Source organism: Schistocerca piceifrons, chromosome 11 (assembly GCF_021461385.2).
Source record: "Schistocerca piceifrons isolate TAMUIC-IGC-003096 chromosome 11, iqSchPice1.1, whole genome shotgun sequence".
Taxonomy (NCBI): domain Eukaryota; kingdom Metazoa; phylum Arthropoda; class Insecta; order Orthoptera; family Acrididae; genus Schistocerca; species Schistocerca piceifrons.
Window position 1 is genome coordinate 23304052 of NC_060148.1, and position 23147 is coordinate 23327198.

The following is a 23147-nucleotide window of genomic DNA, read 5'->3' on the forward strand; positions in this document are numbered from 1 at the left end:
CGGTGACAGGTATGGGGGAGGCGTGGCCAGACCTCGGAATCGTCAAAAAATTAAATGAAAGAAAAGGGGTTAAGGGCGTGAATTTCTAGTCTGCATGTAGTGGGTTCGAATACCGCAACTTGCATGAATTTTAATTCGTGATAATAGTTGTTAGTTAAAAAAAAGTTGAAATGATTCTTGCTACGTATGCTGAAGGTCTGGGTTCGTTTGTCACATTCGGCAATCATTTTTAACAAGCATAAGTGGCAGCTCTGCCACCTCTGGTAGCCTGGAGGAGAGTCGCTACAGGCTGGGCCCTGACAGAGGCGGAAGTCATGCCGGGTCGAAACTCTGTCCCCAGTTACCTTTCTTAAGCGATATTTTTTTTAAATCAATGAGCCAATCGTCGTGCAGGACCACAGGGCACTTGACTCTTACTGTATTCGAGCCTGAGATGTGGGAAACTTGGCGCTGGACCGGGATTCGAACTCAGCTCTCCCTTTTCGCGACGTTCGATGCCTTTCAGATGATACATTTCCACCGCCTCATTGTTTCCACTCGTCTGAAAAGTCATAAAGACCTTCACAAAAGACACATGTCTGGGTTGGAATGCTGGTATGTCATTTTGAGTTGTACCATGCGCGCACCAAACTACATGTGACAAGTTATTATGATTTTTAACGCCTGTCTGCGCTTTGTCAGCAATAATGGTGGGTTCTAGTTTTGTCTCCCAAGGCAGACAGGCAGCTTTTCGTTCTATTATGTCAGTTTCAAACATGCCCCTCCTAGCAACTGGTGAAAGAGAATAGTACAGTCAATGTGTCTTTGTATGTAGTCAACAACGATGTGTCTGGGGTTCGATTCCTAGTCAGCAGGAAACATTCATCATGGTATTTACAATTCATACATGTGCACATTTCGCTGCTCATGAAGTAAACCAATGTATAACGTCTACGAGTGACTATAACCCGTTATTCATAAGAATAAACCTTCTTCTGGAACCTCATTGGATTTCTTTTCACGTGGAACTGCAGCCAAGCTGTCTGAGGTACTGTCAGGCACGGTAATAAGGGTATGTTCTGTGTGGTGCGTTACGCGCACATGGACTGAGCGATAATACGGGACAACAGCTGTACCGGTGCCTTTATCTTGGACAGCACTGGCCGGTCAGCTGGTGCAGCTAGCCTGGTGTGGCGTGCCCAGCTGCAGTTCACACGTAACAAGAGACGAGCAGAGGAGCAATACAGCTTCGAATGTCATTTTAAGCAGAATGAAATAATACACTGCAAATCATCCTCAATACGCTCCTTAGACGACTAGACGCAAACCGCAACACGTTATCGTTTTTAGCTAATGTTTTATAGTAATTATAAACAAGAATGATGCAAAAAATGAAATGATCATATGGCGTTGTTGGCCGGGAGGCCCCATGCGGGGCAGTTCCACCGCCGTATCACAAGTTCTTTTTAGTTGACGCCACTTCGGCGACTTGCTTTCGTCAATGATGATGGACACACAACACGCAGTTATCTCGAGGCAGAGAAAATCCCTGATCCGGCCGGGAATCGAAGCCGGGACCCCGTGCGCGGGGAGCGAGAACGCTGCCTCAAGACCACGAGCGGTGGACAGCAAGAATGATGAAAAGTCCTGGCTGAACCACATGGTATTTTTTCTGTATAAGCTGTGTGTAACGTAAGAGAAGAGTGAAGTATTTCACTGTACAGGTAAATATTGAAGCCACTGAAGTATTAATTCTAGTCAGTCGTCTGGTAATCTCTTAGCTCCTTCCTTACCCGAATACGAGAAACACATTCAGTTCACCTGCTGCTAGAATCCACGAAGCCAACCAGGCAGAGCATTTTCTCTTATTCTTTTATGATGAACCCGTTCTACAAGGCGCCAGCGTCCGACAGTGACGTGAAAAAGCTGCGTGCGTTAGTTCCGGTACGTCTGACAGCTTAACAGTCTTGTTACTTCTCGGGCCAAATCCCGCTGCTTGGCTGCAGCTCAGTTCTGTTGGGTTCATATTACGTGTTTGTACGATACTTATCTACCTCTGTGGCATAAAACGATGGACATAGTCCAAATAAAGAGGATTTGGTTTCTCATTTTTGCATTAAAAAATTGAACTGTTATATTTTTTAATTTAAGCAACTTTTATGAACAGTATTTCATAAAACAGATAATTAAGAATTTGTATTTGAAATGTAAACAGGAATTTCTCATCCAATATGTAATTAGAAACAAGAAGACATGCATTATTCTTAAAAAATGATGAGTAGTTCTATAATTGCGAGATGTAGGTATTTCAAATTGAACGAGAAAAAAAAATAATACTGGGGAGATTTAAACAAACGCACGAATAACCGCGTGTGGTTTGCATTTCGTTACACTACCGACTAACCTACACTTTTTTTTGTGTTACTGTTGGGTAGAATGTGAAGCGAATTATGTTAGATTTTCTATCGGACTCGTAACTTTAGACGAGGGCCGAAATGTAGTAAAAAAAAAGAAAAATTCGATACACTCGGACGCGAACACGTGACTGTAAGTTTAGAATGTATGACTATTACCTCTTTTTTTTACGATTACCACTTTTTTCTTTTTTCCTTTCCGACCGGGGCTCGAACGCGGGATGTCATATGGCTAAAAATGGCTCTGAGCACTATGGGACTTAACATCTGAGGTCATCAGTCCCCTAGAACTTAGAACTACTTAAACCTAGCTAACCTAAGGACATCACACAACACCCAGTCATCACGAGGCAGAGAAAATGCCTGACCCCGCCGTGAATCGAACCCGGGAACCCGGGCGCGGGATGTCATACTTAGATGGCAGACACATTTTTTTTTTATATTGCTCGCTCACCCCACAGTACAATACCGCGACCAATTTTAATATTTCTTTTTTTTTCCCAGACACAGGAAAAACACCGAAATTATACACTCAAATGGCAGTGTATTCCTTCAAAAAACGAAAATAGTCACTCTTTTTTTCCGAAGTACTTACTGAAGGCAATCAATTAAAATAAAAGAAAAGAAGTCACTTCACTTCGACAGTCCTGATACCGTTATAACACTGCAAGCGACGTTGTGCTGACCGGCGTTCCCATCGCACGTGCCGTATGACCCCAAACGGAAGCAACGCTGTTTTAAGAAATGAATCGTCCACGTCAGGAAATAAATTCTAACCGGAGTGTACTCGAGTGCCACATTTTCAAGGAGAACTTGACTAACGGAACCATCGCGATGTGTAAACAACAGTTTAGAACCAACCCGGGAGAGAAGTCTTTTTGCTTGAACGGGATCATAAAACTTCACAAAGAATGCATACAAATCAGAATCAAAGTAAGCAGTATCTACCTGACCAGGTGTAACACGGATAACATCAGCCAAGCAATTGTGAATTTCTAAGGAGCCAGGTTGAACACGACGTGTACTCTTGTCAAAACTGAAACGAACAGTGGCTCGACGAGGAACGGATTTTGGAGACTCGACGGACACCATGGCGCGGGCAGAAAACACCGCCGCCAAGAGGAAAACGACGACAGACTCCGCTACGCCAACTACGATGTGACTCTGGCCGATACACCAACAAGACTGAGCTGAGCGGCTTCGACACTAGCGGCGCTGCGGCACAGGCGGCAGTTACTTGTAAACAACTGCATTGTGTACAACTCTGGAAAAACCTCAAAGCCGATTATCTCTGTAATCTATGAAAAAACATTAGGAACAGCCTATTTCTCTGCACTTTTAACCGTGATTCATGCACATTTTTCACCACGGAACAGAGAGCAGCCTCAGCCAGTTTCATACTGCGCATTAACAGCACGACAATCAGAGCACAACGCTGCAGAGGCTGTGACTGTACACGATTTTTGAAGTAAAAACTATGTGGCTAAAGCGTGACTAACAAAAAGTTTGATGGTTCTTAATGCATTTGAATATATTAAAGTTTCATTTAACGTAACTTAGTTATAAGAATCTAATACATAAGCAGGTCCTACTTCCAAGAGTGTTGACAACACCAGGGTACGTGTGCTACGGCTTCTGACCAGTCATCGTGTTTGCGTTTGTTTACACCAGGTTTATTCTTATAATGAACGGGTTATAGATGTCAACGTCGATAGGTGCTGGGTTGGAATCCCCATAAGACAAGACTTTAGTCTCCTCATTTTAGTTTGTCATCTCGCTGCTGCTGAAAAATGATTTCTGACGTTTGACTATGCTTAGTTAACCATCCGATTAAGTGTTGGAATATCTGGTAAACACAAATCTGTGTCAGGTCATTTCAAGTTTGAACGTGCACACTCTTTCTTACTTGTGACTGAAACCATACTTAAAAATATGTCGTCTTTACTTGCTCGATTGAATTCCCAGACAGTAGCGCAGTAAAAAAAAAAATAGTCTTGTAATTTGAAGGTGGAAGTTGCTTTAAAGGTTCATGTTTGCAATAAATTTGAATTTTCAAGCGTAATGGCTGTGTAATCCCCAATAACATGTTTCTGGTATTTGCATTATCGAAGTATTAATTTGCATCGCACAGAGTGAAACGTCCCCTTTGAACAATTAATGAATTACTGTGCTTAAACTGACACACAATATTTTTAGCGCAACGCAATCTGACTTTCAAAAATCCCTACAAAAAAATGGCCCTGACTAACATTAACCTATACGTTTCACAAATCACTTACCTCACAAAAATCTTCGTTACTCGAACTACTGCAATATAGCGAGCGGCAATACTGCCAGCTAAATAAACTGAAGAGACTAACTACTGATAGACATACTTAGCAAATGAAAGATTTTGACAGAGAACAAACAATGTGTTTACCTTAATAGTGTTCAAAAGTCATAATATATATCAGTTCAAGATAACCAGTATTACAATTTTCAAAACTCCGCCATTTCTCTCCCCACATCCACCACTGCTGGCGGCTCGCCTCCAACTGCGCAACGCTATGTGCTGTTAACATCCAGCTACCCAACACTACAATGGCCAACAACAATGCAAACCAGCCACAGACTGCACACAGCACAGCCAGTGATTTTTCAGAGTGCTACGTGGCGTTACCAATATAAAAACCTAAACAGCCTACTTACATAGCCCCCATGCTCCCCACAAAAAATTTTACAAATTGTTTTGGGCAGTGGCCAATACACATTTGAAATTTTTTTTCATAAGTACAGTAACAAAGAAATCAAATGCTCACACTTATCGATACAATGTTGGTCAAAAGCTAAAATTTTCTCACAGTCCATAAAGACAGTCCTGATCGTTCATCACAGTAAAATTGCAGTGTTTTTCTCAAAGTCTGAGTAGTAAAGAGAATGCACACAGAAGTAGTGGAGTTCCATGCAGTCTAGAAGAAGTAGTGTTGTCCTTCCAACGGAAAGGCAGTGCTGACTCTTGACATGCAGACAGGTAATGGGCCACAACAGAGCAAACCCACAGCAGAGTCGGTCGGTCGAAGTTTTGAAGAATATTTGTAGGTAGGTCATCACAGAGCAGACCTCCTGCATTCCTTGTAGAAATAGTGGTGTTGGTGAGTCATCAAAGGTGTAGACCCACGGTAGTCGTTGTAGAGCAGCCATCCGTTGCGACTGTGCAGGTGCACAATCACCATAGAAGAGTCTTGTAGACAATATAGCAAGTCCATGAACTACCATTTGTGCACTCACAAATTTTTTTTTTTTGAAATGTCCTTAGAACCAGCAATGCTGTTATCCAGTCCCTTGCTGAATTATTAACACACGTGCAAACACTATCAGTCCCTACTTCTCACATATTGTCCATATACTATGACCAACAGAAATGTGTGCAGTGAAATGTAACTCACAAGTTACTTAATGTGATGAACTGGTGTCAATTACCCAATTTTATAACATAAGAATACAATAACAAAGGTACAAAATACATCATTGAAAACATAATAATACAGATAACATTTGTAGTAATAGGGGCTTTACAAAAGAATAGAAATAAACATATACATCAGTGTTACAGGAATTATGACATAAGTAAATACAAATAAGATCAGAATAACTTTTGAAACATCAACTTCACACATGAGCATTAAAACAAAACAGAATAAATAATGTCTAAGCATCTTTACAAAGAAATTAACATATTATTAGAAAAATTCCACAACATAACTCATAAAGACACGAAAAACACAAATATACAAGAGTACACAAACACATAGCAGAATAACACAAGAGGAAAGGGCAGGGTTTGTTTTCAGTGTGACATTTGGTATTACAGTCCAACCCAAAACTTCATTCTGTAGATCTTTCCTCTTATTTCAACATTTGTTTCCCCCAAAAAAATCCTATCCAGATAAAGATACATATTTTATGACCAATTATGCAATTCTATCTAGTGATATATTAATTTTATCAAATGCTTTCTCCATTAAAGTCTTCAACTCTCTCCTCTATGAACTACACAACATACAAGCTGAACACAAAGAAAGTCATTTCTTGTCGTTATATATCAGACCGTGCACATTTTCCATTTTTCGTGGATGTATGATTGTTTTCCTGTTTTGTTTGTATGCACTACGAAATCTTTAAGATATAACAAACACCAGTTGACTTTAACATGTTTCCTTATGATATCTCAATATCTTCACTTTTCTACACTTTTGGCTACTGCATTATGAGACTGTGTGTACATTTTTGCACCTGAACACTCTCTATGTTTCTGACATAATATGTTTTCTGTCATGCTATGCTGTATGCCTAATTATATCACTAGAAACAAGTTTTTATTTAATGGGTATAAGATGTAAATGCAAGATATTAATCCTTATTCGTCATTTTCAAAGCAATAACGTGTAAAAGAAATAAATTAAACAAACCACAGTGGATTACTATGAAATGGGAATTTCACCTTCGGAATGAACGAAAGAAAACGGAATACCTTGTGATGAAGAGTAAATGGATCAGATTTAACAAGCATTAACAAGAATATACTATACACATCGTATGATAGCAGTCTTAACTAATTTCTTTTCTTTCAGAATACGAGGCGATTGATGCAGGCTGTCAGACAGAACTACACATTTTAGTTTTAGTGATGAAATATGCTAGAAATAAGAAACTCTATACTATGAATAGTTATATGAAGTAAATGGTAATATGAATAATGAAGTGTCTTTTTGCAGATAATGAATGATGATGAATAGTTATATGAAGAATATGCTAATATGAATAATGAAGTTTTTCTTTGCAGGTGATGATAGTGATGAATTTTATATGGCCACTTAACGCACCACTTTTAAGTTTTTCTTTGCAGATGAGAATAATGATGAAGTTTATATATTAGTTAAGAAATGCTATGTAGTTATTTAAGTATTTGTTGCAGTTCGTTTTGACAGTATGTCTTATGTTGCATGTTATAATGACTGAATGTTTTGGAAAGGACAGCTGGAGTACATACATATTGAGTACACGTTTCATTACCTGTTAATTCGAAGTTCACTACTTTTCAGCATAATATGCGATTCTTTCTTCAGCTGAATAATCCATTTTGTATTTTTTCCAGGAGAAGCTATTCATGAAATTAATGTGCTATAAGCAGTTAGTTATTAAACATGTTCTAGTACTTGCATTTTTTTATCCATTTGTGTGTGTCATTCATGAATGTGATCACATACACTCTACTTATTTCATAACCTTGCTACAGCTGACTCATGACGAATGACGTTACTAATCCTTATTTGCAGCAATAACTCAAAAGCAAATATTTTCATCCCCCAGTAATTGATTATCGATCCCAACACAATGCATTGCTAGCACAAAAAAATAGATCTTGAGTAATAGTTATAGTGTGTTACATTTTAAATTTGTCCAATGTCACTTGAATGATGAGTTCTGAATAATACTGAATGATGTTTTGTAATAATGCATAAATGCTATGCCAATAATTTCTGTAAATAATATTTTTGTTATAATTTATAAATGCTATGCCAGTAATTAACTCTCATTTTGAATGATGACTTCTGAATAATACTGAATAATGTTTTATAAAACTATATGAAAACTTTGTAACCGGCCAATGAATGCCACTGTTTCTTATATTTTAAATTTGTCTTATGTCACTTACATGCTATTATATATTTATACCAGTAGCTTGATGCTACACTCATTAACTCTTGCTTTGAATGATGACTTCTAAACAATGCATAATTATGATTTGCAACTGGCCAATGAGTGCCAATATTTAGCGTAATCAGATGACTTATGAATACTGTTCTGTAATACTCCATACATAGTACAGAAATGTTTAGTAACTAGGCAATGAGTGCCAACAATTACTCAAATCGGTTGATAGACTAGTGTAATTTTCTATGATGACTAGTATAAGACTTAATGTCCTTCACCTTCTGACCCAAATGCAATATCCGTTTGTCCTGTCCATCCTCATCATCATGGCGCACTATATTTGGATTTTGCACTAATTCTACGTTGGTGAAAAAGTATCAATTCTGCAGGAGTGTGGTGTTGACACTTCATGCTGTCCACCACCTTGAACGATGGAGATATTATGGTACCACTGTTTGGTGTACCTAATGTACTACCAAAATGATAACATTGAATATTAATACGACATTTCAGTGTCTTGGCTACACTGATTAATACTTCAGGGAAGAGAACTTCAGATTGTCTCCTTTGGTGTTGTGCTTCTGTAGAAATATATGGACTTTCAGTGCAGCTATGTGCAACCTAAAGTGCTACAACCATGATGCAATCCTTCCCTTTCCTTTCCTAGTTCTTGTAAAATGGTAGAGATATATACAGTGTGTGTGCACTTTATGCCATTTCTTAAAATGTTTTGTACTCATTGCGTATACATTTTGTCATTTCTTGATATATTCTGTATTCAGTGCATGTGCACTCTATTTCATTTCATGTTCTGCACTTGTATATATATGTGTACATACTCTGTGACTGTCAACTTAGTTAATTAAGTAGATTTTAGAAAAATTTGTTGCTCATGGGAAGTCCAATTGACTCACCATCGCTGCCAAATTTTTGCCCCCCCCCCCCAGTGGAGGGTTATGTAAGAGGTGTATTGCTCCTGCGATATGCAAGGTATAAGAAAATCTCTGACCAGAGAGTAGTGTTGACTGCAGTAGGAACTGTGTAGCTGTAGCAGTAAGTTGTTGCTAGTCTGGAGTCTGCTCTGGTCTGGTCTGGTGTATCGTGTTGGCTGGCCCGGTCGCGGTGCAGCGATGTTGGAGCCTGAGTATTATTGTATAAGGTAAAAAGCAGCCTCGCCCATATGTAGTAATGTTATCTCAAGTCGCATGTATATGTTTTTAAAACTCTCATAATAATAATCTTCCTCATAAAAAGTAACTTTTAACAACCATTCATTTCAATTTAAAGAATTTACTAATTCCTCCGATCCATGATCATCCCGATTATTGCAATAGAAAAATCAGTTGCTTCCTTTCATAAATGACATAGGTCGGCCAGCATTACACAGAGCTCTGTCGGAAAAATTTATTGTAAGAGCAGATATATCCGGCGACTTCATTGAGGTAAGAATTTTTCCTTTTTTTATTTATAATGATCTTTCAGGGCCATGATGCAGCACTGCTGTCATCCAAAATTTACCAGGTTACATTCATAGTGAATTATTGAAAAGTCATAAGTGAGCGACAATTTAATTGAGAGGTTAGTTACATTGTTTTATTACCAGGTTACTGAATTCATTTTTTATTGGGACATTACACTGAATGTGAACGACATAATTATAATTTTTACGGTCGAGAGGTTAAGGAATTTTTCTGTTTTGAGCTTACACTAAACGTTAATAATATTTATGTTAATATTTTCTGTTTTGAGGTTACGCTAAATGTGAATGAATTTTGAGCTTAGATTAAATCAGAAAGAATTTTTGTGGGGATATTAAATGTGAATGAATTTTGTGGGGAGGTTAAATGAGAATATTATTCATATTATTTATTAAATTTTCTGTAGGGAGGTTTCAAATGAGAAAGAATTTTGTAGGGAGGTTACAAATGAGTAAATTTTCTGTTGGGAGGTTACAGTAATACGACTTTTTTTACGTTATTGACCACAGTGTGAAATTCCAATTTTTTATCAGTTACTCGTGAATGAGGGTCAACCAGAATGAATGGCTGCAGGTGTGATACCTGGGATCTTAACCTACATCACCGTATATTTGGTGTCAGAATGTCTATCGCTCTGCTGGGGACCTCTATTTGTTAGCTAAATGTGCCCCCACACGACTGTCCTGTCTCCCAACAGATGCTCAGCAACAATACATCTAGCTGGAAGTTTTGGAGAAAACTTAATCACATCATAAGAGGTGTAGTACCAGTCAAAACAAATCTTATTAAAGATGAAGCAAACAACAAATGTGATTGTGGTGAAGTCCAGGACATTGAAGATCAACTGCAGTGTCGCAACTGCCCCACAACATGTATTCTTGAAAACTTATGGCTTAAGGTGAAAGATGTTCTGGACATGGTGTAACAATACGAGACAAGATAGATGTAACGGAACTTGAATAGCGTATTTGCCTCTATTGGTTACGGTAGAGAGATCGATCTTTCGGTCCTGTCTGTATATATATAATATTGCACGAATAAAGGCTGGGCGAGTATAAAGCTATCGTTAAAAACGCACGCCGCGCGATTTGTTACGATTTGGTCGGTCATAATAATAACATGCTTTTGAATACAATTAAAATATAACGGCAATACCTGTTTAGTGTAATTGGAAATAATACGTAGTAAATTAATGAGTAAGGTAGCCGATCCTATAAGAAGAGGTAAAATTGGGCATATTCAAGTGTTTTGCTTTATACCGACGAAGCCGGTAATTTTTTCGTTTACTCTTAGAAATAAAGAAGTAAAGAAGTGCTAATTTTGCGTTGTGAAAAAAATATAGGAGCAAGTTTTAAATAACTACGGTATACGATCAAAGTAACAAAAGGACATTTAGTTACACAAAATCGCGGATAGCGAAGTGTGGTCATTAAATTGAGTACACCTAGAGGGCGGTCAATTCCGGGTTAAATCTATACGCATCTCACGAGGGACGCAGTATTGAGACAGTTTTTTTAAATTGTATCGAGGAGAGCGGGCTCCAGTTTATGAAAAGGAGAAAAACGTTAGCTTTCACGCGAACTCTTAATAATAGCGGATCGGAGAGAAAGATAATTGTCGTACGCCTAACAAAATTTCGTGCAGGGCGGTGGCTAAACTACAAGAGTCAATAACAAAATACTGTATCATTATCATTGACTGTTGGTGTCGAGCAACCAAAACTGTTCATCAAAGGATTTCGATGGAACTTGGGAGTTAGGGTTCAGGCACTCGCTTATACTCCACATCAGGGTGTGAATGCGAAATAAAACTGTGAACAAAGTTACGTTAAATAAAACAGAAGAAACAAAACAGTTTGGTCGTATCTGTTATTATTCCATAGACTGTAACATTTCTTATCGTTGTACGAAGCCTTTATAGAGATCTTTATGACAATTTCCGTCGAAGGGATCTCGGTACGAGTTAAGTTTTGGGGACCTGGTCAAGAGGAGGTTGTATGTAGCTCCTAACTACTGCAGCTATTCTGGAATCAGATGCTACCGTGACCGTAGTGTGTTGTCAATGACTTAAGGTTACCGTATCTCATGCTCTAAGATCGACGCGCCATTCCACTTGGTATAACGGTGCCTCACGGCAACAACGACAAAGACGACGACGAAGGAAGATACGGTAGAATGGCTCAACATTGGATGCAAAACTTTATAAGAAATTTCACAAAAAAGTACATAAAGTATAAATTTTTGTTCTGGAATTGAAAACAATCTTGCAACAATATCCTGTTCTCTACTTAGATATGTGAGATTAACCTGTGAATTACCAAGAAAAATACTTCAGAGATAAGAAAGATGATATCACAACAAAAGATAAATAAATAAATTCATACTTGTGGAGTTCCACCAAACAATTATTAAATATGCCAATGCAGATAAATTAATAGAAATGTAACAGCACAAAAAGGAACACAGCAACAGTTGAAATGGAAAATACAAAACTTCGTTACTGCCATCTCAACTTGAGGCATAGTGGGCAATGAACAGGCTAACTGCGCAAGGGAGACACCTACTGGGAACTTACAATTGGAACTGAGGTAAACTATTAAGAGTCAATGTGCAAGCTAAAATTCATTCCAAATTTCTGTCTTCATTGATGATGAAAGTCTTGTGGAACTGAATGTCTTTTTGAAATACCCCGTATTTCTCTGTCCAATGTTTATCGAAGAAGGGAAACTGGGATCTACAAAAGAAGCATTCTCACCATCAGTTGAAATTTACCACTATATACGATTACAGAATTGTTTATGAATCACGGACAAGTCATGACTAACTGCACCTTTTCAGTAGCTGTTACAGTAGCAACATGCCTCAATGTTCGAAAGAATATTTTTTTATCAATGGAAGGCATCCTATAGTAAATGGCATTACATACAGACATCTAAAGATACAGGGTGGCGCACGAAATGTGTTAGCATTTTGTTTTTGAATGTAAACTTTGTCAACACAATCTGAAAGGAACATATACTACAATGAAGAGCCGTCCATGCAGATTTGTTCTAACTCAGCCCATGCTCAATATGTCCACCATTTCGTTTCCTAACTTCCTTCAAACGAACACTGAAGTTAGTGATTAACCTACGGCACATGTCTTCCGTAATTTCACTGCAAGCTTGAAGAATAAGTCTTCTGAGTTCCATTAAATCACGTGGACGTTTCGGGAAAATTTTTTCCTTCAGGTACCCCCAAAGAAAAAGGTCACACGGATTGAGGTCTGGACTATTGGGGGGGGGGGGGGGGGCGCAATTTTGTCCGTGATAGAAGGGACCTGGAAACCTGAGTGAAATGATCCGCATGTCGAAATGCTCGTGCAAAAACTCCAACACAGTGTTTGCAGTATGTGGCCTTGCGCTCCATCTTGCATGAACCACTGCGTGTTGAAGGGCAAGGCAGTAGCAAGTAGCTGTGGAATGAAGCTATTGCCAAGCATGCTCAAATGACGCTCGCTGTTCACAGTTTCTTCAAATAAAAAGGGTCGAATGAGTCCGTGACTGGAAGTTGCTGCCCACGGTCTCATCCTCTGAGCATAGTGTTGTTATTCATGAAGCACTTGTGGGTTTTCAGTGGCCCAAAAGCTTACATTTTGATTGTTAACCATACCATCTAAATGAAAATGTGTCTCGCCTGAAAACCATACGCTGTTGATTCTTCCCTATCCTCCAGCCACTGAGCAAACAGTAGCCTCTGCTGCTTGTGTTCTTCAGTGAGCTTCTGTGCACAGGTCATCTTGTATGGGTACATATGGAGGACACTTTTAAGAATGCGTTGAACGGAGCGTCTGGATATTCCCAGTTGCACTGCTGCCTTTCTACACGATTTCCCGGGACTTCTCTGTACAGCAACTCGTACCACTTCAATATTCTCCGGCGAACAAACAGGCTTAGGCCGAAGTCGCTTCGCTTCCAATACTGTTCCTTCCTGTACAAATTCATCGTAGAAACTGTGGATGGTCTTCTTGCAAGGGACCCATCGTGTGTTAAACTGTTGTCGAAAACGCCTCTGAGTCACAACAAGGCTTTTCGTTTCGTGAAAAAGTAACACAATTGCCGATCGTTGCTGTGTCGTCAGTCTTCCATTGTCAGCCACTGCTGCTTACTAGTCTCCTAGCGGCAGTATCGTGAATTACACGTCATTTCGTAACTCATTTGTTTTTCCAAGCTCCGCTGGTACTGCTGTAGAGATCCCAGTAGGATATATAATGTGCGTCGTACATTGTGAAAGAAACAATTGGTAACACATTTCGTGAGCCACCCTGTATCTTTTAAAGCTCAAAATGACTTACAAAATTTTGAAAATCACCAATAATAAAATTCTGAGTATACTAGTGCACAGGACTTTGACTACAATATCCTAAAACTTGAAGTCATTTGTTATTTTCTTGTGACAATAAAGTCTACACATGTATTTCACAATGACTTGATGTGAACATAAATCTGGGAGGAGCTGGCTGGTGCGCAGTGGATGTGTTTATCTCGTACCACTGGCAAGACTTGTCACTCAACTGACCATCCGTCGTCACTTTGTCTCCAATGGAGTAACGTCACATTGTTCTACACTTTCTGAGCCACCTACCGAGCGAGGTGGCGCAGTGGTTAGCACACTGGACTCGCATTCGGGAGGACGACGGTTCAATCCCGTCTCCGGCCATTCTGATTTAGGTTTTCCGTGATTTCCCTAAATCGTTTCAGGCAAATGCCGGGATGGTTCCTTTGAAAGGGCACGGCCGATTTCCTTCCCAATCCTTCCCTAACCCAAGCTTGCGCTCCGTCTCTAATGACCTTGTTGTCGACGGGACGTTAAACACTAACCACCACCACCACCACTGAGCCACTAAATTCTATGTCAAACCCAGGATCACTACAGCCATCCTTTTTTGAAAGCAGTGCCTAAACAACAATACAGGGGACAGGTTGAAAGCGTGCATTTAGTTGTCAGATATGCAAAGCTGCACACAGTAAAGACAATATCTAATGGCAACCACATCGACCAAAACACGACATCCTGGCTACAAATGCAGGTCCAGGTGCCCTCTAGTGGCCAAACTGGTGCTCAGACAAATATAAGTGGTGGTGTTACTTTTTCGAAGCTCTGTTGTTAAGTTGCCCGAGTATACTCGGGATCTAAAGTTTCTACCAAAATAATAATAAACGAGATAACTCGGTGTTTTATGTTAAGGATTGATTTACTTATTTTTTATAGTAATTGTTATTCCTCATGTGAACGGTTTACAGGTGAATCACATCAACAATCGTGCCATCGATCTAAGATAACTGCAGAGAGTAAGTGGGGCCAACGAATATGAGTGGCCGACAGTGAGGAGAATACTAATAAAGTTTGAAAGTAAATTATCAGTGTAACTGAAAAACGTCGCAACCTCTACACAGTTTGCAGTTGTCAAAGTCCTCTAAGTAATATATTCTGTACTACATCTGTGACACAATCTTACAATTGGAAATTGAAGTGGAATTCACATTCAGAAGGCGAAGGCATTCTAACTGGGACCACAAAATTCTGGAATACAAGAAGCTGGGGGCTGTCTGAGTATAGTGCAAATTACAGTTTATCAGCACCAGAAATTTCTGATTCACCAGACATGCACACTAAATCTTTCCCGTACACGGTGATAACAATAAACACTCGAAGGGAAGAGTCTCAACGTATTACACCCAAAAAATTGTGACATACGAAAAACAGCCAGGTGACTAGTTTTTTTCCAGTTCTACACACAAACACTAACTGCTGATTGGCGCACATAACTACACATTTAGGAGTCAATTGTTAATAAATTACTATGTTAAAATTCGTGAGTTATTAGCATTTTCTCCTGCTCTATATAAACTGTGTTTTACCAAAATAGTGGTTTTATTTTAAGTCTATTCTGTAAGGAGCAGAACGTAATACAGCACTGTGTTTCAGAGAAAAATGTGAAAATTTTGAATCAGACAGTTATTCCTCTAGAAAAATGAAATTATTCTACACAATCAGAAGACATGCACAACTAACATCTTCACAGCCAAGTTCAAACGATATAATCTGTCTATACGGTGAACAGTTAGCTGAAAAATCATAAAATTTTTGTTTCTGTTCTATAATAAAGTTACATAAAAAGTTTATTTATTCTGTTGTACAGTTTAGTTTTGATAACTTTCGATAGTGTTTGAATCCAAAATTGAGTTGTTAATTGATACCCAATACAATTACACTGAAGTGCCAAAGAAACTGGTAGAGGCATGCTTATTCAAATACAGAGAGATGTAAACATGCAGAATGTGGCGCTGTGGCTGGTAGCACCTATATAAGACGACAAGCGTCTGGCGCAGGTGTCAGATCAGTTACTGCTCCTAGAGTGGCAGGCTATCAAGATGAATATGGTGTTGCAGTCGGCGCAAGAGCGATGGAACAGAGCGTCTCTGAGACAGTGATGAAGTCGGGATTTTCCTGTACAACCGTTTCACGAGTGTACCGTGAATATCAGGATCCGGTAAAACATCAAATCTCCTACATTGCCGTGGCCAGTAAAAAATCCTGAAAGACCTGGACCAATTACAACTGAAGAGAATCGTTCAACGTGACAAGTGCAACCCTCCTGAAAATTGCTGCAGATTTAAATGCTGGGTCATCAACAAGAGACAGTGTGCAAACCTTTCAACGAAACATCGATATAGGCCAAAATGGTTCAAATGCCTCTGACAGGGTGTATACGTGGACAAGGAAAAAAATATTCCCGAATATTTCCCGGTTAAAAATACACTTTCTCCCGGGTGAAAATACACTTTTTTCGTGTTAAATGACAGTATACTCTTCTTTGGCACAGTAAAACTCGTCAATCCTTTGAATGTGTATGGTTTTATACACCGGGGTAGAATATCCCGGCACTTTAGAAAACGAAATTCAGGGAGGGGGGCGGGGGGGGGGGGGGGACCACGTTTTGGAAGACCTTTGATGTGCAGCAATATGCATATTTTCGTATTACGAAGGTATAAATTTGAATTCCACCAAACACCGCATGTTACTTTCCGAAACTTTGAAATCGAGATTGCGATGTGCTTTTGTAAGACAGTCATAGCTCATGTCACGTGATCTCGTCAGCTGATGGCAGCATAGGACACGTGATTTAGTCAGCCAATAGCAAGATCACTCTTCAGTAGCGCGAACACACAAATAAGAAAAGTTAATGGTTTAAATTAATATACGTAGCATTCACATATAATTTTGGTCTCTAAGATTAACAAGCTGGAAGAGAAGCTAAGCTTCCACTACTATAGAATGTTGATCTTTTTTGAGCGTGTTACACCTTAAGAACATCACACATATGTGCCAGTAAAATTAATAACGACGTAAATGTCTGATCTTCTGGGCTCGAAATTCTTCTAAATGGTCGTCCTCAAAGAGCTGATTTTTAAATCAGAGTCAAACGCTTTGTGATTTAAGAAATTCATCGTACATTCTCGCACGTAGTTCATCGTGTGTAAAAGGAAACCTGCTTTGAATGTAACTCTTTTCAAACCACCATTCGCAATATTTTCCCGCGACCTGTTTCAGCAGTTGCAAGTGAGCGCCAGGCAACAGGCGTCACCGCGCTTGCGCAGCTACGATGACGCAGGAAGCCCACATGTTCGTACGTGTAAAACATTAAAACATCTTACATATGTCATAAAAGAAACAAGACATCATACGATACTTCAAGAGCGTCGAAATTTCGTGAACCATACTAAAATGAAGAATACGGCTTAAAATGCACATTCGTATGTAAAATTTCTTGGAGTACCAGTACTGTATTATCTCATGTTTGGTTCTTTATTATGGCATAATGCCATACGTGCACTTGAAATGCAGCGAACAGTTGAAACTAGCCAATAGTGTGAAATTAAACACTTCTTTTCAAATAGTGTGCCAAATCTCTTTAGCAAACTGGCAAAAATAACTTCATTGTTCTGTAAGGCGATTAATGCTTGACTACCACAGAAAGGTGAAAATAAAATCTGAAACTAATAACATATTTTAGCCTTCCGTAACTACGCGAACGTATTTTAATTCATGTGATAGCTCCCGGCCAAAGAAATCCGTTTGTTATCATTTAACGCGAGAGCAATAAACGAACAGGAAACAACAAAACCATTGAAGGTAAACACAGGTCACGTGGTGCCTCCTACCTCAACTCAGACTGCTGTGTGCATCAGCCCCAGATTTACTGTATTTCCGAACCGTGACAGTATTAAGTAGTGGCGCCCAGCCACACTTCTGTAACCAGAAGCGGGAGAAGATGTTACTCATACGCGACTCAACTGCGCATGCTCAACAGCCCGCCCGTAATTGCTCAAACGAATCTAATTCAAGCAGTTGTCACGTCACTCTCATTGGGGGCAATTTGTTGTTATAAAGAATTACGGTCTTCTTAAAGCCTTTGACACACTTTGCTGTTGGCAGACGCTTGTATGAGCACTATCTTTTTGTTGTATAAGGCACGTTTCCTTTGCAATGTAAGTTTTACTTTCGTTTTTTTTTTCTCTCGTTCACGTTTTGTTGCTGCAGTATTACTCTGCAGTAGCGGGATACAGTAATATCCTTTGTTAGAGTATTGGTTCTTACCAGTCAAAATCACAAAAAATTAACTGAAAACTAAAACAATGAAAAATTTCCGGAATTCTAAACAATTCCCGTGTTTTTCCCGGTTTTCTCCCAGATGGAAAAATTCCGGGTTTTTTTCCGGATCTCCCGGGTCGTATACACCCTGTTATACAGCTAACAGCAACACTTTTGTAGCCAGAAGCGAGAGAAGGTACATGCGCAAGTCAACTACGCATGCGCATGGATGCGCTCGCAACTGCTCACAGTAAAAAGTTTTGACGTCGTGTTCATACTGTAACGTCTCTTAGCAAAAGACATATTATATAATAAAGAGAAAACATTGTGTGTCATGTTTTGTTTTTGTACAAACTTATGTACTGTTTTTTTATTTATTTTAGATAATATCTGTGTCGGCGAGTACTGAAACCGCCACAAACGATAATATCAAACAAAGATGAGAATGTGTGACTAATATAAATAATACAGAACGAACATTAATTTCTCTGTCGTCTTCTTGGAGTTACGTGAGTAGGATAGCCTGTGACAATATAGTGTACGCTAGCGTAGCATGCTTTTGTCAAGATTGAGAGATGTACGCCATTACGTACTCATAGTAAAGGTGTGTAATAATATATTTAAATGTTTTGAATAGAGTTACTTAGTGAAACCTTGCATTACGATTTGTAATAAGCTTGCCTGGTATATTATCCCATCCCTGTAAGACATTTTCAGTTATTTAAATATTACTCGTGGTGCAGAGCTGCGCTACGAACGAACGAGCCGCTGCCGCGGCGCATTCAAACTGCATTAAATGAAATCTATCATACCGCAAAGAAGCGGGAAGGTAATAGTGAAATAAAATTATTTCTTTCAGCTTTCGGACTTGCAGAGCGGAGCAGCAGATTTTATGATGTGTTTTGCAGGTTGACACGGGCTGCTCATAATATATTACTAACAGTACAAAGAAGATAATTTACCTTCATAACATAAAAGAAATCTTGCTGTGCTTAGTTCTGGTCTGGCAAACCTTATAGTAAAAACGTCTTTTTCTCCGATAATAGTCTCATGTTCTTGTGCTAGTCGTGGTACTTATGGTGTTTTACTGTTAACAAAAATCCACTGCAAAATTTTGACGTTTAACAATCATTGCGAACTGTGACATCAGTATTCATAACAAAGTAATTTTCATTAACCTTTTCAATAACTATAAAGTATGGAAGATATGTTGAACTTTATAGTGAGGTACAGTAACGAAAAAATGTTCCTTTAATAGAAAGCCAGATCCAGAAGAATAAGAACATAATATTTATTTTTTGTTGAAAATTAATGATCCCAAGAAAGTCACGGCACAGCATCACTAAAAGGTATTGCGGGGCTCTTCGTAGTAACATATTTCATTTAATATATGAGTTGTTACGCGAGTAATAGTAAAACAAAGCAAATAATAAAAGAGCCAGCGAAAATACTCATCGGAGGCAATTCGTTGTTATGAAGCATTGCATAGGCTTCCTAAAGACTGACACATTTTTCTACTGGCAGACGATTGTATGAGCACTGTGTTATGTTGTATACATGCCAATTTCTTTGCAACTTAAGTTTTATTTTTTTTCCCTCGTTCATGTTTTATTGCTGCAGTATTATTCTGCAGTAGCGGGATGCAGTAATATCTTTTGTTAGAGTATTATCTCTTACCAGTCAAAATTACAAAAAATTAACTAAAAACTAAAACATCCCAGAATTCTAAAAAATTCCCGGGTTTTTCCAGGTTCTCCCGGTTGTCCCAGGTCGTGTACACCCTGGAGTATGAGCCCAACCACATTATTTAAACACTGCTACCAGAATAAACACTGTTCAACGTAAGCAGCGTTTGTCGTTTGTGGACAGAGTAAAGTTTTGTGTACAGCACAGAAAGCAGAATAAAAAAGATTAAAAGACTGTGGGCTTAAACTTTATTCAAATGCAATAGCCTTTATCACTATACATTTGGATTCACTGGTGCACAAGTGTATCATAACTTTTAACAAAAATACTACACAGTTCTATGACTAAAGCAATGTGTGCATGGATTAAGGGTTCCAAAATAAAGCTACGAATGTCTGTGGATGAAGTCTTGTGTGATGTTCAGCTGACACTTCCCCAAAAAGTTCGCACTTGTATTATCTCATATACCTTTTACATCTGGATCTGAAGATATATGTTGTTTAAGTAGATGTTTAAGTAGAAGTAGTGTACCGAGTTGGTTTATTCTTGAGAGGAGTAGACACTAAAACGAGCTTGACTGCCTGCACGATGACATCTAGATCACTGTACCTGATCAAAGTTAGTTGGGATCTTAACTGTTTTAGCTAAATATGTAGTGTGTACAGTAACAACAATGAAGTAAAACTTTTTTTATTACAAGTCAATGTAAGGACTGGAAACAGTGTTGGGAGTGCTGAAAGCTGTTTTTGTTGATGAGGTTGCCAAGTTCTCAGGTTTCCGCTTCTTTAAGTCAGTTATATCTTTTGTCGCACCCGCCAGGAGCAGTGTATTCACTACCTGTACTCTATCATCATTTGCGTAACCGTACGCACCCGCAGCCACGTGGAGTGCAGTCTGCCCGATGTTATCCTGAGCGTCTACTCGTGCTGACGCTCTCACCAGCATCCATATCACATCCGTGTTGCCTCTCTGAGCTGCCAGGTGTAGGGGCGTCCTCCCATTCGAGTTGACACTGTTGGCATCCAGTCCCGCATCGAGCAGGTACTTCACAGTGCTGGCGTGCCCTCCGTCGGCCGCCAGGTGCAGCGCCGTGTTCTCTTTGCCGTCTCGGGCGTCCTTTGGCACTCCGGCGAGCAGCAGCGCCCACGCTTCTCGTGCCCTCCCACTGCGAGCGGCCTCCATAAGTCTGGCCACCATCTGCTGCTTCATCCTGTGTGGCATATTGCTGCAAAACACATCACGTGACATGGGAATGCTTACATCTGCGCGCGCGCACATACACACACACACACACACACACACACACACACACACACACACACACACACACACACACCATAAGCCACTGTACAGTGTCACTTGAGGATCTTAGTGCTGAGTTTTCACTCAGACGGCGCTTTGGCGTTAGGTGGTTTTTTTCCGTGTGTGATCTCTGGCCGGAGCTTAGCTGGAGGCATGTGAGGAAGAAAGAGGTGGCTGCCTTGTCGTGGGGACAGTTCGGCTCGGCGGAGGTTGTTTGCGTCTGGACGCCGAGTGGGGTCGTATGGGAAGACCGGACCGTCATTTTACGAGTAACAGTGTGGACAGCGGCGTGGTGTGCCGTTTAACTTGATTCGCAAGGGGAGCAAAATCTCGCCTGTTGTAGTTGACGTCTTGTGTTTTGCATATTGTTCATAAACTGTTACGGTATTAAGTTGGCTGAGGTTTCTTATGGATTTCCCGGCATTTGGTCTGTTGTCCGGTCCATGCTAGGTCTCGTTATTTTAAAAGTCGGTCCTTATTTTTGCTTAGTAGGATTTTGGTTCACTGCCTGGTGGTTCTGGTAGTACGCCGGGTCGCTGTGGTTGTGTTGCATTTTGTATGGGGCTGTGTGCTTGGAGCCGTGGAGTACCATTTGTGTGAACCGCTTCACTGGGGAGTACTGATGGGCCATTCTTGGTCCTCTGATGTATAAAATGATTTTATTATTATTATTATTATTATAAAGTAAGATTATCACTTAAATGATTTAATTCTTGTTGCGTTAATTGCAACTTGGGCACTGAGAAATTTAGTACTGTAATTAGGGAAGATTTAATCGTGGCACATGCCTCTTTACCTGTTTCGTAATCTGTTAATTACCGAAAGACCTTAAGCTCATAGTCATATGATGTGACTGGTGTACTGTTCCAAGTATTGAAATGTTTCAGGTAGCTATTACTTGGGTGGAACCCCAACGGAGAGAGCAGTTGCGTGTCCGTTGTTGGCGCGGCCTGGTGTCTGTTGTTCGTTTTGGTGCACCTGAGTGAAGTATTGTGTTGCCTCCTCCTATCGTGTTCTTCTCATAAACATTTCCTTCAAGGCATTTTTGTTAACTTTATGCTAGTATTATTTCAATTTCTTACATTGGTAAAATTGTGTGCCCCTCATTACGCACACTGTTTGTCATAGCGGAGTTCATGTGCCATTGTAATTTCTTAAACTCCATTGTGTGTGCCCTTTGTGATACATATTGTTTGTCATAATAGATTTGAGTGTGGGAATTATAATGTCTCATATATCATGACGTGCGTGTGTAATGGTGCAGTAAATGGATGACAGGAAATCACGAATCCACAATACTCTGTAGGCACACAGAGTGAGGAAAGGTGTCGAAAGCCTTCTGCAAATCTAAAAATACGATAATTTGACATCCCCAGGCGATAGTACTCATTACTTCGCGAGTGTAAAGAGCTAGTTGTATTTCACAAGAACGATATTTTCTGAATCGATGCTGACTATATGTCAATAAATAGTTTTCTTCGAGGTACTTCATAATGTTCGAATACAGTATATGTTCTAAAACCCTACTGCAAATCGACGTTAGTGATATAGGCGTGTAATTCAGCGGCTTATTCTTACTTCCCTTTTTGGGTATTGATGTGACTTGAGCAGTTTTCCAGTCTTTAGGTACGGATCTTTCTCTGAGCGAGAGGTTGTATATAACTGCTAAGTATGGAGCTATTTTATCAGCATACTGTGAGAGGAACCTGACTGGTTCACAATCTGAACTGGAAACCTTGCCTTTATTAAGTGATTTAAGCTGCTTTGTTACACCGAGGGTATCTACTTCTATGTTTCTCATCCTGGAAGTTGTAAATATGTAAGCAATAAACTTAATACGATTTGTTACTGTATAACAGTTCTCTCAAGCTGCACACCAAAGAAAATAATAATTGTGTACTGTGGCAGCAGAATCTGTATTGCAACATGCTGCAATCTTTTGGGGGAAACTAATGCTAGCA

General features: G+C 39.5%; 1 protein-coding gene and 1 long non-coding RNA gene across 2 annotated transcripts in view; one reads left to right on the forward strand and one right to left on the reverse strand.

Annotated features, from left to right (window-relative positions):
* The window catches only part of LOC124719892, a 66052-nt gene extending 45980 nt beyond the window's left edge, over positions 1-20072 (forward strand). Inside the window, exon 3 of the long non-coding RNA XR_007006008.1 lies at positions 19949-20072. This is a non-coding gene — a long non-coding RNA (uncharacterized LOC124719892). The remainder of the gene's footprint in view (positions 1-19948) is intronic.
* A 194-nt stretch (positions 20073-20266) lies between these two features.
* The window catches only part of LOC124720461 (serine/threonine-protein phosphatase 6 regulatory ankyrin repeat subunit B-like), a 45462-nt gene continuing 42581 nt past the window's right edge, over positions 20267-23147 (reverse strand). The window contains exon 3 of the mRNA XM_047245815.1: positions 20267-21109. Within this exon, the coding sequence (XP_047101771.1) occupies positions 20578-21109 (532 nt within the window). The 3' untranslated portion in view covers positions 20267-20577. The remainder of the gene's footprint in view (positions 21110-23147) is intronic.